The sequence below is a fragment of the Rhineura floridana genome, chromosome 4, assembly GCF_030035675.1.
Source record: "Rhineura floridana isolate rRhiFlo1 chromosome 4, rRhiFlo1.hap2, whole genome shotgun sequence".
In the NCBI taxonomy this organism is placed as follows: domain Eukaryota; kingdom Metazoa; phylum Chordata; class Lepidosauria; order Squamata; family Rhineuridae; genus Rhineura; species Rhineura floridana.
The window spans coordinates 160,130,713-160,143,822 of NC_084483.1; the positions used below are offsets into that span (position 1 = coordinate 160,130,713).

The 13,110-nt window shown below is 43.5% G+C and overlaps 1 protein-coding gene and 1 pseudogene across 11 annotated transcripts in view; both read right to left on the bottom strand.

Moving 5' to 3' along the window:
- The window catches only part of ALK (ALK receptor tyrosine kinase), a 731,445-nt gene that overhangs the window by 29,654 nt on the left and 688,681 nt on the right, over window positions 1-13,110 (bottom strand). For all 11 annotated transcript variants that reach the window (XM_061624970.1, XM_061624969.1, XM_061624972.1 and 8 more), the window contains 2 exons: window positions 11,879-11,986; window positions 9,833-10,019 (listed from right to left, as the gene is read on the bottom strand). In XM_061624970.1, the coding sequence (XP_061480954.1) occupies window positions 9,833-10,019; window positions 11,879-11,986 (295 nt within the window). The remainder of the gene's footprint in view (window positions 1-9,832; window positions 10,020-11,878; window positions 11,987-13,110) is intronic.
- LOC133384657 (5S ribosomal RNA) lies at window positions 8,763-8,881 on the bottom strand (annotated as a pseudogene).

The following is a 13,110-nucleotide window of genomic DNA, read 5'->3' on the forward strand; positions in this document are numbered from 1 at the left end:
CTTTAGTGTTCTTTTATTTTCTGCTTCTGTCTCATTTTCTAGTCTCTAGAATCTCCATAGTTCTAAAGCTCTACCACTTCCCCAGGGCTGGTTCTAAAGGGCGGCCAGGTTGGGCACTGGCCCGAGGGCCCCAGAGCTACAGGAGCCTCTGAGGGGCCCTCCACTCCCCTTCCGTGATCCGCACCCCCCCATGCCCCTACTTACCTGTCAGCTGGCTTTTTAGCATTGCCGTTAATGAAGATGGTGGCCGCAGCTTCCCTAAGGTACTGAAGCCTCTGCTGCCATCTTAGTTGATGGCAGAGGTGTGCGTGCATAGCACGCACATGTGCCATCAACAAAGATGGCAGCGGAGGCTTCATTCCCCTTAGGGAAACCGCGGCCGCCATCTTCATTAAGGGCAATGGTAAAGACTAGACAGGTAGGGGGGCCGTGGGGGCCCCCCAGCACGCACACGTGTGCGTCCAGACCCACCCTCCCATCGGGAGGCCAGGGCAAGCTGATGCCCAAGGGCCCCCGCATGCCTGGAGCCAGCCCTGCACTTCCCCTTATTTCATTTCCTCCTTCTACAACCGGAATGCATCTTTCCTGTGATGACTTTATCTGAGATCAAGTACTCAAGAAGTCCGCTCTGCTCCCTCCCTGATGGTTTTCCGGAGACTTCTGAAAATGATCTCATTCCGGAGAGCCTTTGGGAGGGACTGAAGGTAGAGCCTGACACTGATTTTATAATTTTATGCCTTCTACGTTAAATTTTACCCTTGTAGTCCCCTTTAGTACCACTCCCTATGTGTGTGTGTGTGTGTGTGTGTATAGTATTTCATGTATTTTAATTGTATTTTATGTATTTTAATTTATTTTAATGTTTTTGTGATTTTATTGCTTACAATTTTATTATGTACGTGTTTGATTTTACTTTTGTAAGCTGCCCTGAGTGCCCTATTGTAGGGTAGAAGGGCAGGATAGAAATATTTTAAATAAATAAATTATAAGTACTCACTAGAAGCTATTTTCTGTAACACTACTACACAATAAGTGCAGGTGGATGTTGAGGAATTCCCTCCCACTCACACCCAAATGGCACATACAAAATTAGTAAAGCTTTGTAAAGAGGCTTAGGTATGCCTCCTGCTGTGCAGGAGCTAAAGACCACTCACTTATTAAAAATTCACTGTATAATTTTATTGTTCCATGCCACCCCAATCTCCGAGCGGTGAGAGATCTCTAGGGATCCCTGCACTTGCCTGGGGTTTGGTTTCATTGGGAACAAGGTCAGTGAAGACTGTGGTGTCTTTATGAAATATGGTTTATTTATTTACACACATTCCAACCTGAGCTTACAATGGAGGGGTTCAAAGCATTATCAGTCCAATAGATCTTGCTTTTCCATCAGGCTTACAGGAAGCATCCTAAAGCCATGGTGCATGGAACCAGCCACTCTGCATGTCTCCAGTTCCCAGCCTTTCCTTTCTTAGGCCCAGGGGGGGGGGGTCTCCTGAAGAGTTTCAATAACAATAGGATCTCCCTGGCCCAGTAAATGGGCACTTGATAGACCCATTAGCTCACCTGGCCGCTCTATTAGATTAACAAAAGAGACTCATCTGACCAGCGGAGGTGAGGTGCAGGGCTCCAAATCAGACACTGGAAGGGGACTCATAGACACCATCCATCTCAACCCCCAAACCCATAACAGTCTATATGTCTACTAGAAATAAGTCTCTGTGTGTTTAATGGGTTTTTTCCCTAAGTAAGTGGGTATGGGATGGCAGCCATGGCTTTCTTGTGAGGAAGGGATAGAACAGTTCATTTAGAGGAGGTCATATCAATGCAAAACAAACCAATTTTAAATATAGGAAACCCACTATGTTTAAAGTTATTTTATAAAAGAGGGGTATGAAATCAAATAATGATTTTAACACAAATAATTATTAATAAAAGAAAAATTATTTAACAACTTTTAAAAATCCTGTTATCTCAGTTGCTTTCCTGTTGAGATGGAACATTGGAAAGCTGGAGTAGGGTGGGTTTTTTTACTGAGCAATTAAGGAAAAATATTGACTACATGCTTTCTTTACAATTTTACCTATAAAAGTAAAATATTGAGAAGTTTTGTTACTTTTTGTTAAAAATGATTTTAAAATAAAGCAGGTAACTCTCCTTTCCACATCCCCCACTCTCAGGGCCCATCTACACAGTGATTTACTATGTGTCTGGTGCTACTCACATGATGTTACTGGCAACAGAAGCTATCGCACAGTTTCCCCCCAGTAAATACGTATTAACCCAATCCGCTGATAATATGAAAAGGGAAAGAAACACCGTCTCAGCTACACTGCACTCCTCCTTGTAGGTGCTTTGCTTCAATGTTTTTTAGTGGGCGGGTGAATCCTTACTTCAGCAATTCCTCTTTCTGCACCCACTAACTCTCCCGTGATTTCCATTTTGTTTCCGGTGGCCTATCCAGCCACTTCCGAATGACTGCTCTGTCCTCCCCCCATAGGAGTTTGCTGCAGCCCTCCTTTCTTTCTCCCCTTTCTCCCCCAGTAAACTTCCTTCCTTCACTCCTTGTAACTACCAACGGGCTCTGTTTCCACAGTATCTAATCAGAATTGCCATTGTATTTCATTCTGCGGGGGGGGGTCCCCACTTTCCCAGGTGAAGAATCCCCCTTTCTCCCCCAGCGTTTTCCCCGGGATGCTTTCATTGCACCTGCTGTCCACAAAAGCTGCAGCAGCTGCTGCACACTTTACTTTTCACTCACTCCCCCTCCCCCCGGTCCACCTTTCACTCAGGCTTGGTCAATGGAGAAGGTGACGGGGGTCCCCTTTTGGAAAGGAAAGTGACTTCCCCTCTGCCCAGTGCCCGCCCACCCAATCTCCTCCCCTCCACCTCCTCCTACCCTCCCTGCCCCTCCCCCAAGTCAGTGTTGGACTACGACCTGGGAGACCAGGGTTCGAATCCCTACACAGCCATGAAGCTCACTGGGTGGCCTTGGGCCAGTCACTGCCTCTCAGTCTGAGAGGAAGGCAATGGTAAAACCACCTCTGAATACCGTTTACCATGAAAACCTTACTCATAGGGTCACCATAAGTCATGATAGACTTGAAGGCAGTCCATTTCCATTTTCAAATGTGATTGCACAGAAATAAATCCCATTGAACTTAGTAAGTATGCAAATGATCAAACTCACCCTCCATTCTCTTTCCTCCTATCTCCTCCCTCTGTTACCAAATTCTTCCAAGCTACACAGGAAGTGGATTGGACTGTGAAAGACCAACCCAAATTGTCCTTGCATTTTTACAAATTTGTAGGGCAGTGCAATATCTCAGAGAGGAGGTCAGGTTTCCTGCTCCCCTGGTGCATTCACTAGAGCTGCCCAATTTCCCTGCTTTTTAAAGTTTGATAGAAAGATCTGTGGGCTATAGGTACTTTCATATAAATCATAGAATAGTAGAGTTGGACGGGCCTATAAGGCCATGGAGTCCAACCCCCTGCTCAATGCAGGAATCCAAATCAAAGCATTCCCGACAGATGCCTCTTGAATGCCGCCAGTATCGAAGAGCCCACTACCTCTCTAGGTAATTGGTTCCATTGTTGTATGGCTGTAACAGTTAGGAAGTTTTTCCTGATGTGCAGTCGAAATCTGACTTCCTGCAACTTGAGCCCATTATTCCGTGTCCTGCACTCTGGGACGTTTGAGAAGACGTCCCAGCCCTCCTCTATGTGACAACCTTTCATATACTTGAAGAGAGCTATCATATCTCCTGTCAGTCTTCTCTTCTCCAGACTAATGCCCAGTTCTTTCAGTCTCTCTTCATAGGGATTTGTTTCCAGTCCCCAGATCATCTTTGTTACCCTCTTCTGAACCCGTTCCAGTTTGTCTGCATCCTTCTTGAAGTGCAGAGACCAGAACTGGACACAGTATTCAGGATGAGGCCTAACCAGTGCTGAATAGTGGGGAACTAGTACTTCACATGATTTGGAAACTATACTTCTGTTAATGCAGCCTAATATAGCATTTGCCTTTTTTGCAGCCACATCACACTGTTGGCTCATATCCAGCTTGTGATCAATGACAATTCCAAGATTCTTCTCGCATGTCGTACTGCTGAGCCAAGTATCCCCCATTTTATAACCCTAACCCTGTTGAATTTCATTCTGTTGTTTTCAGCCCAATGCTCCAGCCTATCGAGGTCCCTTTGAATTTTGTTTCTGTCTTCCATGGTATTAGCTATGCCCCCCAACTTTGTATCATCTGCAAATTTGATAAGCATGCTTTGTACCTCCTTATCCAAGTCGTTAATAAAATGTTAAAGAGCACTGGGCCCAGGGCCGAGCCCTGTGGTACCCCACTCGTTACTTCCGCCCAGTTTGAGAAGGAACCATTGATAAGCACTCTTTGAGTACGATTCTGGAGCCAACTGTGGATCCATCTAATAGTTGTTCCATCTAGCCCACATTTAGCTAGCTTGCTAATCAGAATATCATGGGGCACTTTGTCAAAAGCTTTGCTGAAGTCAAGATATATTATGTCTGCAGCATTCCCACAGTCTACAAGGGAGGTTACCCGATCAAAAAGTGAGATGAGATTAGTTTGGCAGGATTTGTTCTTCATAAATCCATGTTGGCTCCTAGTAATCACTGCATTGCTTTCAAGGTGCTTACAGGTTGACTGCCTTATAATCTGCTCCAGAGTTTTTCCAGGGATTGATGTTAGGCTGACTGACTTTCTTAAACCGCAAGGTTTTTTGGCTATTAATGAATCTAATCTAGAGATTATTAGGGCATTGATAATTAAGGCTAGGCTATCTCTTTCCAAAACAGATGCAGTTGGTGCATCAAGCAAAGTTAGTGGAAGGCATTTTGTGCTAAAGAGACTGCTTACTCTTCCAATGACGGAGTTGGAGTGAGGAATATCACCAAAGTGCAAGTCTGCTCTGTTGGGGGAAGTACAATCCTGTTGAGAACTCCACTAGCCCAGACGGACAAACTACCCTGCCGAACCTGTCTTTTCTCACTTCACATCTTCAGACGATCTCTTCAGCAGTTTCAAGTAGATGTTGACAAGCATGGGAGACAACATGGAACCCTATGGGACCCAATAGCACAAATGTTGCAGCCCTAAACAAATTCCACAGAACCATCTTCTGGAATTGGCCATCCAGGTTTGAATGCAATTACTGCAGCTTAATGCCCCCAATTGCTAATCCAGACAGCCCAATCAGAAGGATAATATGGCTGATGGTATCAAAGTCCAGGAGAATCCACAATATCACATCCTCCCATTTTTCACCTGGCAGAAATAATCCATCGGGGCATCCAAGGTGTTCTTTGTGCCAATTGCTCTTGCAAACTGATAGCTATAGACTTTTTACCTGCGACCTTAGCATGTGTAAGATGGGAGTAACAAAAGTTTGTAGGGCATGCCAGACTCATGGCAGAATAACTGTGTGTCAAGGCTATGCGAGATACTGTAGATGTTGAACAATTTTTATCAAGTGGGTTTCAGGATTAATTATTTAAAAGAATACAGGAAACAAGCAAATAAATAAATCATGCACTCTGTTAAGATAGATTTTCTCCTGTGTGCTCATTACACAAGTTTTGTGGCATTGCTCATTCCAGCCTCTGATGAATAAAAATGTAAAAATGTTGTATGTGCTGCAGCAGCAGGCAAATTCCATGAGGAATTTTGGGTCCACAGGCAGAACACTGCAAATGGGGCTCATTGAGGTGGCAGTATTGGAATCTTTTCAGCATGTTTTTTATGGTGGGGTAGGTGGAGGAAGAAAAGGGAAAAGGGAGCTATAACCCAATATCTCACATGTGTAGGGAGTTGCTGAGTATATTTGTGCAGAGAGGAAAAAGTTTGAAAGCAAGCTTCATAACCCCGGGAAACAGCAAGAAAAATAAGCAATAAACATGAAGCACAGAACAATGCAGACAGCACTCTCCTAGGGAAAATATCACATCAATAAAACAAATTTCATCTAAAAGAACATGGCCAATTACTATTCTAGAAATCAACATTAAAAAGTAACTAAGAGATGGAATTTTCTGCACCTCAAGGGCCCATTTGGAGAAGATGACAGATTTTTGAGGAGTGTGATGAACTGATTGTTTCAGAGGGTGGGGCCTTGCAAAACATATTTAGCAGAGTATTGTAACTATAACTTAAAAACCAGTGCATAATGGTGGAATCATCAAGTTCCAAGAGACTTGCTTTCTGTGGAACTAGTTTAAACCATAGTTTATTACTCATGTGTTGCACAAGATCCTCTTTCAATAGTCTCAATATTCTTTCTGGAATATTGCATTTTCCCAGGATGCAAATTATGATGAGTTTTTCACGGGGAAACATGATTCTTCCCCCAGCAATAGCTGGTTACAAAGCCGTAACACAGAGAACAACCGTTAGGGCTGGGAGCTGGGAGGAAAGCAGGGCAGGGTAGTCCAAGAGCAACTTGGACTGAGAGGCCAGGGAGACACACACCTTTACAGGCTCTGCTGGAAGCCCACTGGCCTCTAGCATCTGCTAATCCTTGTAGGGCTGACAGCTTGCCTCCCTCAAGTCATCAGTTGTGGTGGTGTCTCTGCAGAGATGGCAGCTCTCTTCTCCATGAAGCTGCCGTGGTGGCACAGAGCGTAAGAGTAAAAAACATACAAGCAAACAAAACCAGGAATGATATAAGAGATATATGACTATATTCACTAATAGGCAAAAAACCTTGCGGTTTAAGAATGTATCTATAGCCCACAGATCTTTCTTTCAAACTTTACAAAGCAGTGAAATTGGGCAGCTCTAGTGAATGCACCAGGGGAGCAGGAGACCTGACCTCCTCTTTGAGATATTGTACTGCCCTACAAATTTGTCAAAATGCAAACACAATTTGGGTTGGTCTATCACAGTCCAATCCACTTCTTATGTAGCTTGGAGGAATTTGGTAACGTGCCTCTGAGCATATGGTGACTGGTGGTAGCACCTGCCATCTCCAAAGATGGAGAATTACATTTTTGTATGTTTGTTGGTGTTCTTCTTACTTTGCTTCATTCCTGTGTTACTATTTCTATAGAAAATCTAATATAGAAAATGTTATTTCTCTCATTATTCATTCTACAAACCTGTGTCAAACTTATTTTTATTAATTTCAAAGTCTTTTTATTGGTCAGTGTCATATGATGGTGAAGACAGCCTTTTGTGTTTCAAATGGGAGGTTATTCTATTTCTATTTTGGGCGCATTAACAGTTGAATCTGAAACTACAGTTTGATGTAAAATCAGACTGATTACAATATGTTGCTATTTCAGGAATGACTCTAGCTGTTGGAAAAAACAAACTTAGCCTGCCCAAGCTGCATGTTTTCAGCCTGCTATGTTCATTTAAGGCAAGGTGGGCACGGTCAATTAAAAACATAGAGCGCACCTAGAATTTTGCTACAATATATTTCACCTCCCACTGTTTTATCTTGTTCAAACTGAGACGCTTCCGATGTGCACTGGAGACTATTCTGCAGAATAGTCAGTGCAATTATTCCACAATTATTTTTGGAGTTTTTTTAGTGTAAATTTTGCAAAGTGTTGCTGTACTTCACATATTTACAGAAATAGAAGCAAAAGAAAATGATTTCCTATAGAAAACTACACTAAAATTGCAAAGTAAATCAGACATATTTAAAGTGACTATCTGAACTATGTCCACTGTCTTAATAATGTTGCTTCCTCCCTGGTAAAACAAGATCAGCACAGCACATGTCTTGTTTCTATTATTTGGGCTGATTGCAGGTGTTGCCACCACTCACCATATGCTCAGAGGCACGTTACCCAATTCTTCCAAGCTACACAGGAAATGGATTGGACTGTGAAAGACCAACCCAAATTGTGTTTGCATTTTGACAAATTTGTAGGGCAGTACAATATCTCAGAGAGGAGGTCAGGTCTCCTGCTCCCCTGGTGCATTCACTATAGCTGCCCAATTTCCCTGCTTTTTAAAGTTTGAAAGAAAGATCTGTGGGCTATAGGTACATTCTTAAACTGCAAGGTTTTTTGCCTATTAGTGAATTTCTCTGCTTTTTAATCTGGGAGATAAGAAATGGGATCCTGTACAAGGTTGCTGAGAATGGATTGATCATTTGCATGCTTATTGAGTTCAGTGGGATTTACTCCCCCTGCAATCATGCTTCAGATAGGTGAAACTGACCACAGGGGATGGGGAGGGGTGGAGGAGGAGGGAGGGGAGGAGGAGGGGGTTTGATCATTTACATGTTTATTGAGTTCAGTGGGATTTACTCTTGTGCAATCATGCTTAGGATAGGTAAAACTGACTGGGGGGGAGGGAGAGATGGCTGGAGTGGGCAGGGAAGGAGGAAGAAGGAAGAGGGGAGGGAAGGAGGAAGGGAGAGGAGAGGGAAGGAGGGGAAAGCCAGGTCTGATAATTTGCATGCTTATTGAGTTCAGTGGGATTTACTTCTATGTAATCATACTTAGGATAGGTAAAACTGACCATGGGGGAGGAGCAGGGGGAGGGGAGAGGACAGGGAAGGTGAAAGGGAGGGGATTGGAGGGGAGGGGCCAAGGAAGGGGGAGGGGAGGGACAAATGAAGGGGCAGGGGAGGGCAGGTATGATCATTTGCATGCTTATTGAGTTCAATGGTATTTTCTCCCGCGCAATCATGCTTAAGATAGGTAAAACTGACCATGGGGATATATATTCATAGGGTTTTCATGGTAAGAGGTATTCAGAGGTGATTTATCATTGCCTTCCTCTAAGCCTACAGCACCCGGTAGTCCCAGGCGGTCTCCCATCCAAGTACTAACCAGGCCTGACCCTGCTGAGCTTCTGAGATCAGACAAGATTGGGCATGTTTAGGGTAGTATGGCCGTAGGCTTGGGATCCTATAGACCCCAATAAGATTCCCCCCCATCTCTCTCTTCCACTGGAGAATAGCTTTTCAGTGAAATCTTCTTTTTTGTACACAGGGGTGTGCACGTATGAAATAACATCAGTGGAGGCTGGTGGCTTTGATGTCAGCGGGGCAGTGAATCCATTCCAGGTTTTAGTTTGAACTTTCAAGGAGTGTCCAGCTGCCACACTGACATTGAAGCCACCAGCCTCCACTGAATAACATAAAGCAACTGAAACAACACAAAGCAATTGGCCCATTTACGGTACGAAAACATGTTGAACCTAAAGTGGCACACAAGTTTGGAGAAAAATATACATCCTTCCCATACCACTTAGGGTCAGCTTATCTCCAAGTACACAGAAGGGTTAAAATTAACTTTCTCATACTGCAATTTACCTTAATTTGGCAATGCTTGTTCCCCAAATCCAGATCCCTACTATCCTGGCTTTGCAATCTCTAGGTTTTCTGGTTGTCATCCTAGTGCCTGGCAAAACTGATGCATTTGCTGATGTCACTTTTATGGCCAGGAATCCAGTCACACGCACAAAGAACCTCCTGAAGGTCGCTGCACTAGATGTCAGTGCTGTTTAAGAGACTAGGCAAATTATGGCCAGTGCCTGAGTTACTGAGTTGTATCTATGATGGCTTTTTGGATCATCCATATGAAGCAGATGACATTTATCCCCTACCTGTCAGGCTGAAGAAACTGGGGATGGATGTGGAGATTCAGTTTCCATCCATTCTCTACTATCTTTAAATGCTAAGTATAGAAGACCATTGTAACTGCTGCAGTGCTTTAGTATGCTTGTGAATAAAGATTAGTGTGTGTGTGACACAGCTGAGCAAAACCAGAAGACGCATGTGTGAATTTGCTCATGCATGTTTGTAGCAGAGCATAACTGAGTATAAAGAAGTCAGAGAGACTGCTTTACCTTATCAAAGAGATATTTTTCCGGGGCACCTCTTTGAGGTCACTAATGGACGTGGTCTTCCCTGCAAAGCAATAATTGGGGTTGTAGTCAGTCATAATGGTGGAGGTGCGCAGCTTGCTCAGCTTATACTCAGGGCTCTGCAACTCCATCTGCATAGCTTGCAGTTCCTGGTGCTTCCGGCGGTACACTAGAAACAGAGCACAGTAAGTTAGGGATGGGGGCTTCTCCTTTGTGTATGCCTTGGAGAACAATTGGCTTTAAAGGCTTTGGTTACTTCTCCAAAGCTCACTTTGATTTGGCTGTTATTTTTTCCACTTAAAAATTAAGATAGGAGGTGCTGTAATATTTCCAGTTCATTTGAGAAATGCAATGAAATGCAAAGGCTGGTTAGGGTTCATGGCATGCTGTGCTGTTTAGACTGACCCCCCCCGAGCATCGGTCAAGGTAAGATGTGTGGGATTAGCCCTATGCACACACCAAATGTTACTGCCAGAAGAACTGGGAGTGAAGAAAAGGGGTTTTACGGCATCTCTCCCCAATGATATCACTAGTGCTGTGACTAGAGGCATCTGTCCATGTGAATTAGATGGTTGTGGCCACACTGTGAGGACTGGGGCTGCCTTACTCCTTGGTAATCATCATGGATGTCATTTACAAACTCATGTGTTTCAGACCAGATGTGACTATTCAAGAGAATGTACACACGCACACAAACACACAGGGCCAGTACTGGGATCCAGCATCCGCAGAGAGCTGGATGGGCCACAGCAGGGCCCAGCATTGGTGCCCACCCTGGGTTCTGGCAGTGGGCTCTGGATCTGGGAGCTACCCACCATTTAAAATTTCCTATGATGGCCATAGTATTGTGAAAAATTTTAAATTGCATCCAGGGGGCCACTGATCTAGGTACGTAAAAAAGTAACCACCACAACTGCTCTTAAAATGCATCTCTTTTTATGCCACATCATCTTAGGGCCAAAGTAGTCATGACATTTGTCATGCTCTTTGGTCCTCTCATGAAGTTTTTTTTCTTTTAAAAATGAGTGGAGTGGAAGGCAGCCCTCAGCTGGATCAGGGCGATGACACGGGAGGCGGCGGCGAAGCTATAACCCTTTCCTCCTGCCACAGTCCTGATCAGATTCAGCCCAGTAGTCCTGCTGTTTGCAATGGGAGGAAAGTTCCCATTGGTGCCAATATGGGTATTCCTCCCATTGCAAATAGCAGGTACAAGAACTTCCCCATTAAAGGGTTGAAAGGCCATCCTTTCCCCATGCCATGGTTCCCATCTGGCTCAGGGAGGAACCTGGTCAACTATTAGCAAAAAAAAAAAGCATCTATGCAGGATCATACTGCATGACCAAAGTAATGTCTCGCCCTTCAGTTGCCCTCCACTGAAATGCCTTCACTTTCCCCTGCAGGATGTGTGTGTGGGTGCTCGCTCACATCATTATTAATGACATACATCTCACTGCACAGACTCTGATCTGATTCACAAAGAACAGAGAATAAAGAAAGATATCATTGAAGGTATTCAGAGGTTTTGGAGCTAGTTTTCTTTACTATAATTTTCTGATCCCATTCTGCCCTTGAGAGTATTTTAAAAGGGGGTAAGTAATATTTTGTGGATTCCAAGCTCATCCATCCAGACCTTGTTTTAAGTTCCTGTGGGAGCATTACATTCCTTGGGGGAAAATGCAAGGCTAGAATTAATTGGACATGCAAAAAGTTGCTTTGAAAAAGTAATTGGTACTGGGCATGAATGTTCCCACAGCATGTTCTTGACTCTGGGCAGATTAACACAGTACTCTAGTAGTTGTAATGTAGATTTGGCTCTATACAGCAACATGCCTGTTCCAATAGTTAAGGTACTCTGCCATGTGCATGGGTTACGTGGGGAGAGGGGGAAGCTGATGGAATAAACCTATTTAAAACGGTCACAATGATAATTATCCCTCCCATGTCATTTAGGTGATTAAGATTGGAGGATGCACCACATTCAGTGAGCATTGCTGATTCCTGAATGTTTGAGGCCAAGAAGAAACTCACCTATCATAATCCCAGAGAAGGCTAGAATCAGAGCAGCAACGAGGGCTGATGTCACTACAGATAAAACCAAGGAGAGGGAAGGATTCTTCATAGGCACTACTGGTTCAGCTGGAACAGATGCACAAAAGCAAAAGGCATTAGTTGTTCTCAGTGCCCAGCAGTAGCTGCACAGTACCTTAAATAGGTTATGGACTATTAGGGACTCTTCACACATTACATTTTTGGAGTATCAAAAGACTTTAAAAAAAGCATACACCAAACAATGGCTTAGCATGAACACAGGCTCCCACAGAGGAGATTGTAGCTGCTTCTCTTATCCCTGGTCATTTTACTGTTGTGCTGCATTCAGCAAGACCATGGTTCGGCTTAGCACGTCATCCAAATCCAGGCACTGGGTTTAGCTCTCTTGGACAAATCATGAGCTGTCAACCAAGAATAAACTTTGATTACAGCTCATGGTTAGTCTGGAGAGCCCAGAGTCCTGCCCTGGTGGCACCATTGCTTTTTCTTCCCCTCGGAGGTCAGGCAATTGGGGCGTCTTTTCTTTGTGATGCTGTTCCCATGGAGGATTGCCTGGCACTTTCTCTTATATCTTTTTAGTGCCATGCAAATACCTTTTAAAATTTTTGTTAAAATTCCTTAAATGTGTTTTGAGTTGGCTTTAGCCCTATGCCAGTTTTTATTTTTTAAAAAAGAATAATCTGCTATTTTAATCTGTTTTAATTTGTCACTGAAGTGTTGGCTTTTATTATTTATTTGCCTGAAGGGTTGAGTATTATGATTATTAGAATTTATATCCCGCCCTTCCTCCTGAAGGAGCCCAAGGTGGCAAACACATTGATAGAACAATTAAAAAGCATTCTAAAGTTATAGTTAAAAACATTATTTCACTGAATGATCTTTGGATTGCCAGGAACAGTCTCCTTCAGTCATCAATTAAATACTAATATACAGAGTATATACTAAATATTAAATATACTAAATACATTTTACATTATTTGTAATCTTTCCTTGGAGTGGCAACACTGAAGGACAGGCTATAAATTCCTATATAAGTGTAGTTATTATACAAATCCCCCAATAAATACACATGTGTAATGGGGAGGGGCTGATCTAAGACCAAGGCTGCTGCTTCCCTGCCCTGGGATGAAACAGTGGTGGCTTCAGAGAAGCAGGGCATATGACATGGGAAAGACCATCATCTTTTTACACAGAGACACTTTCAAATGATG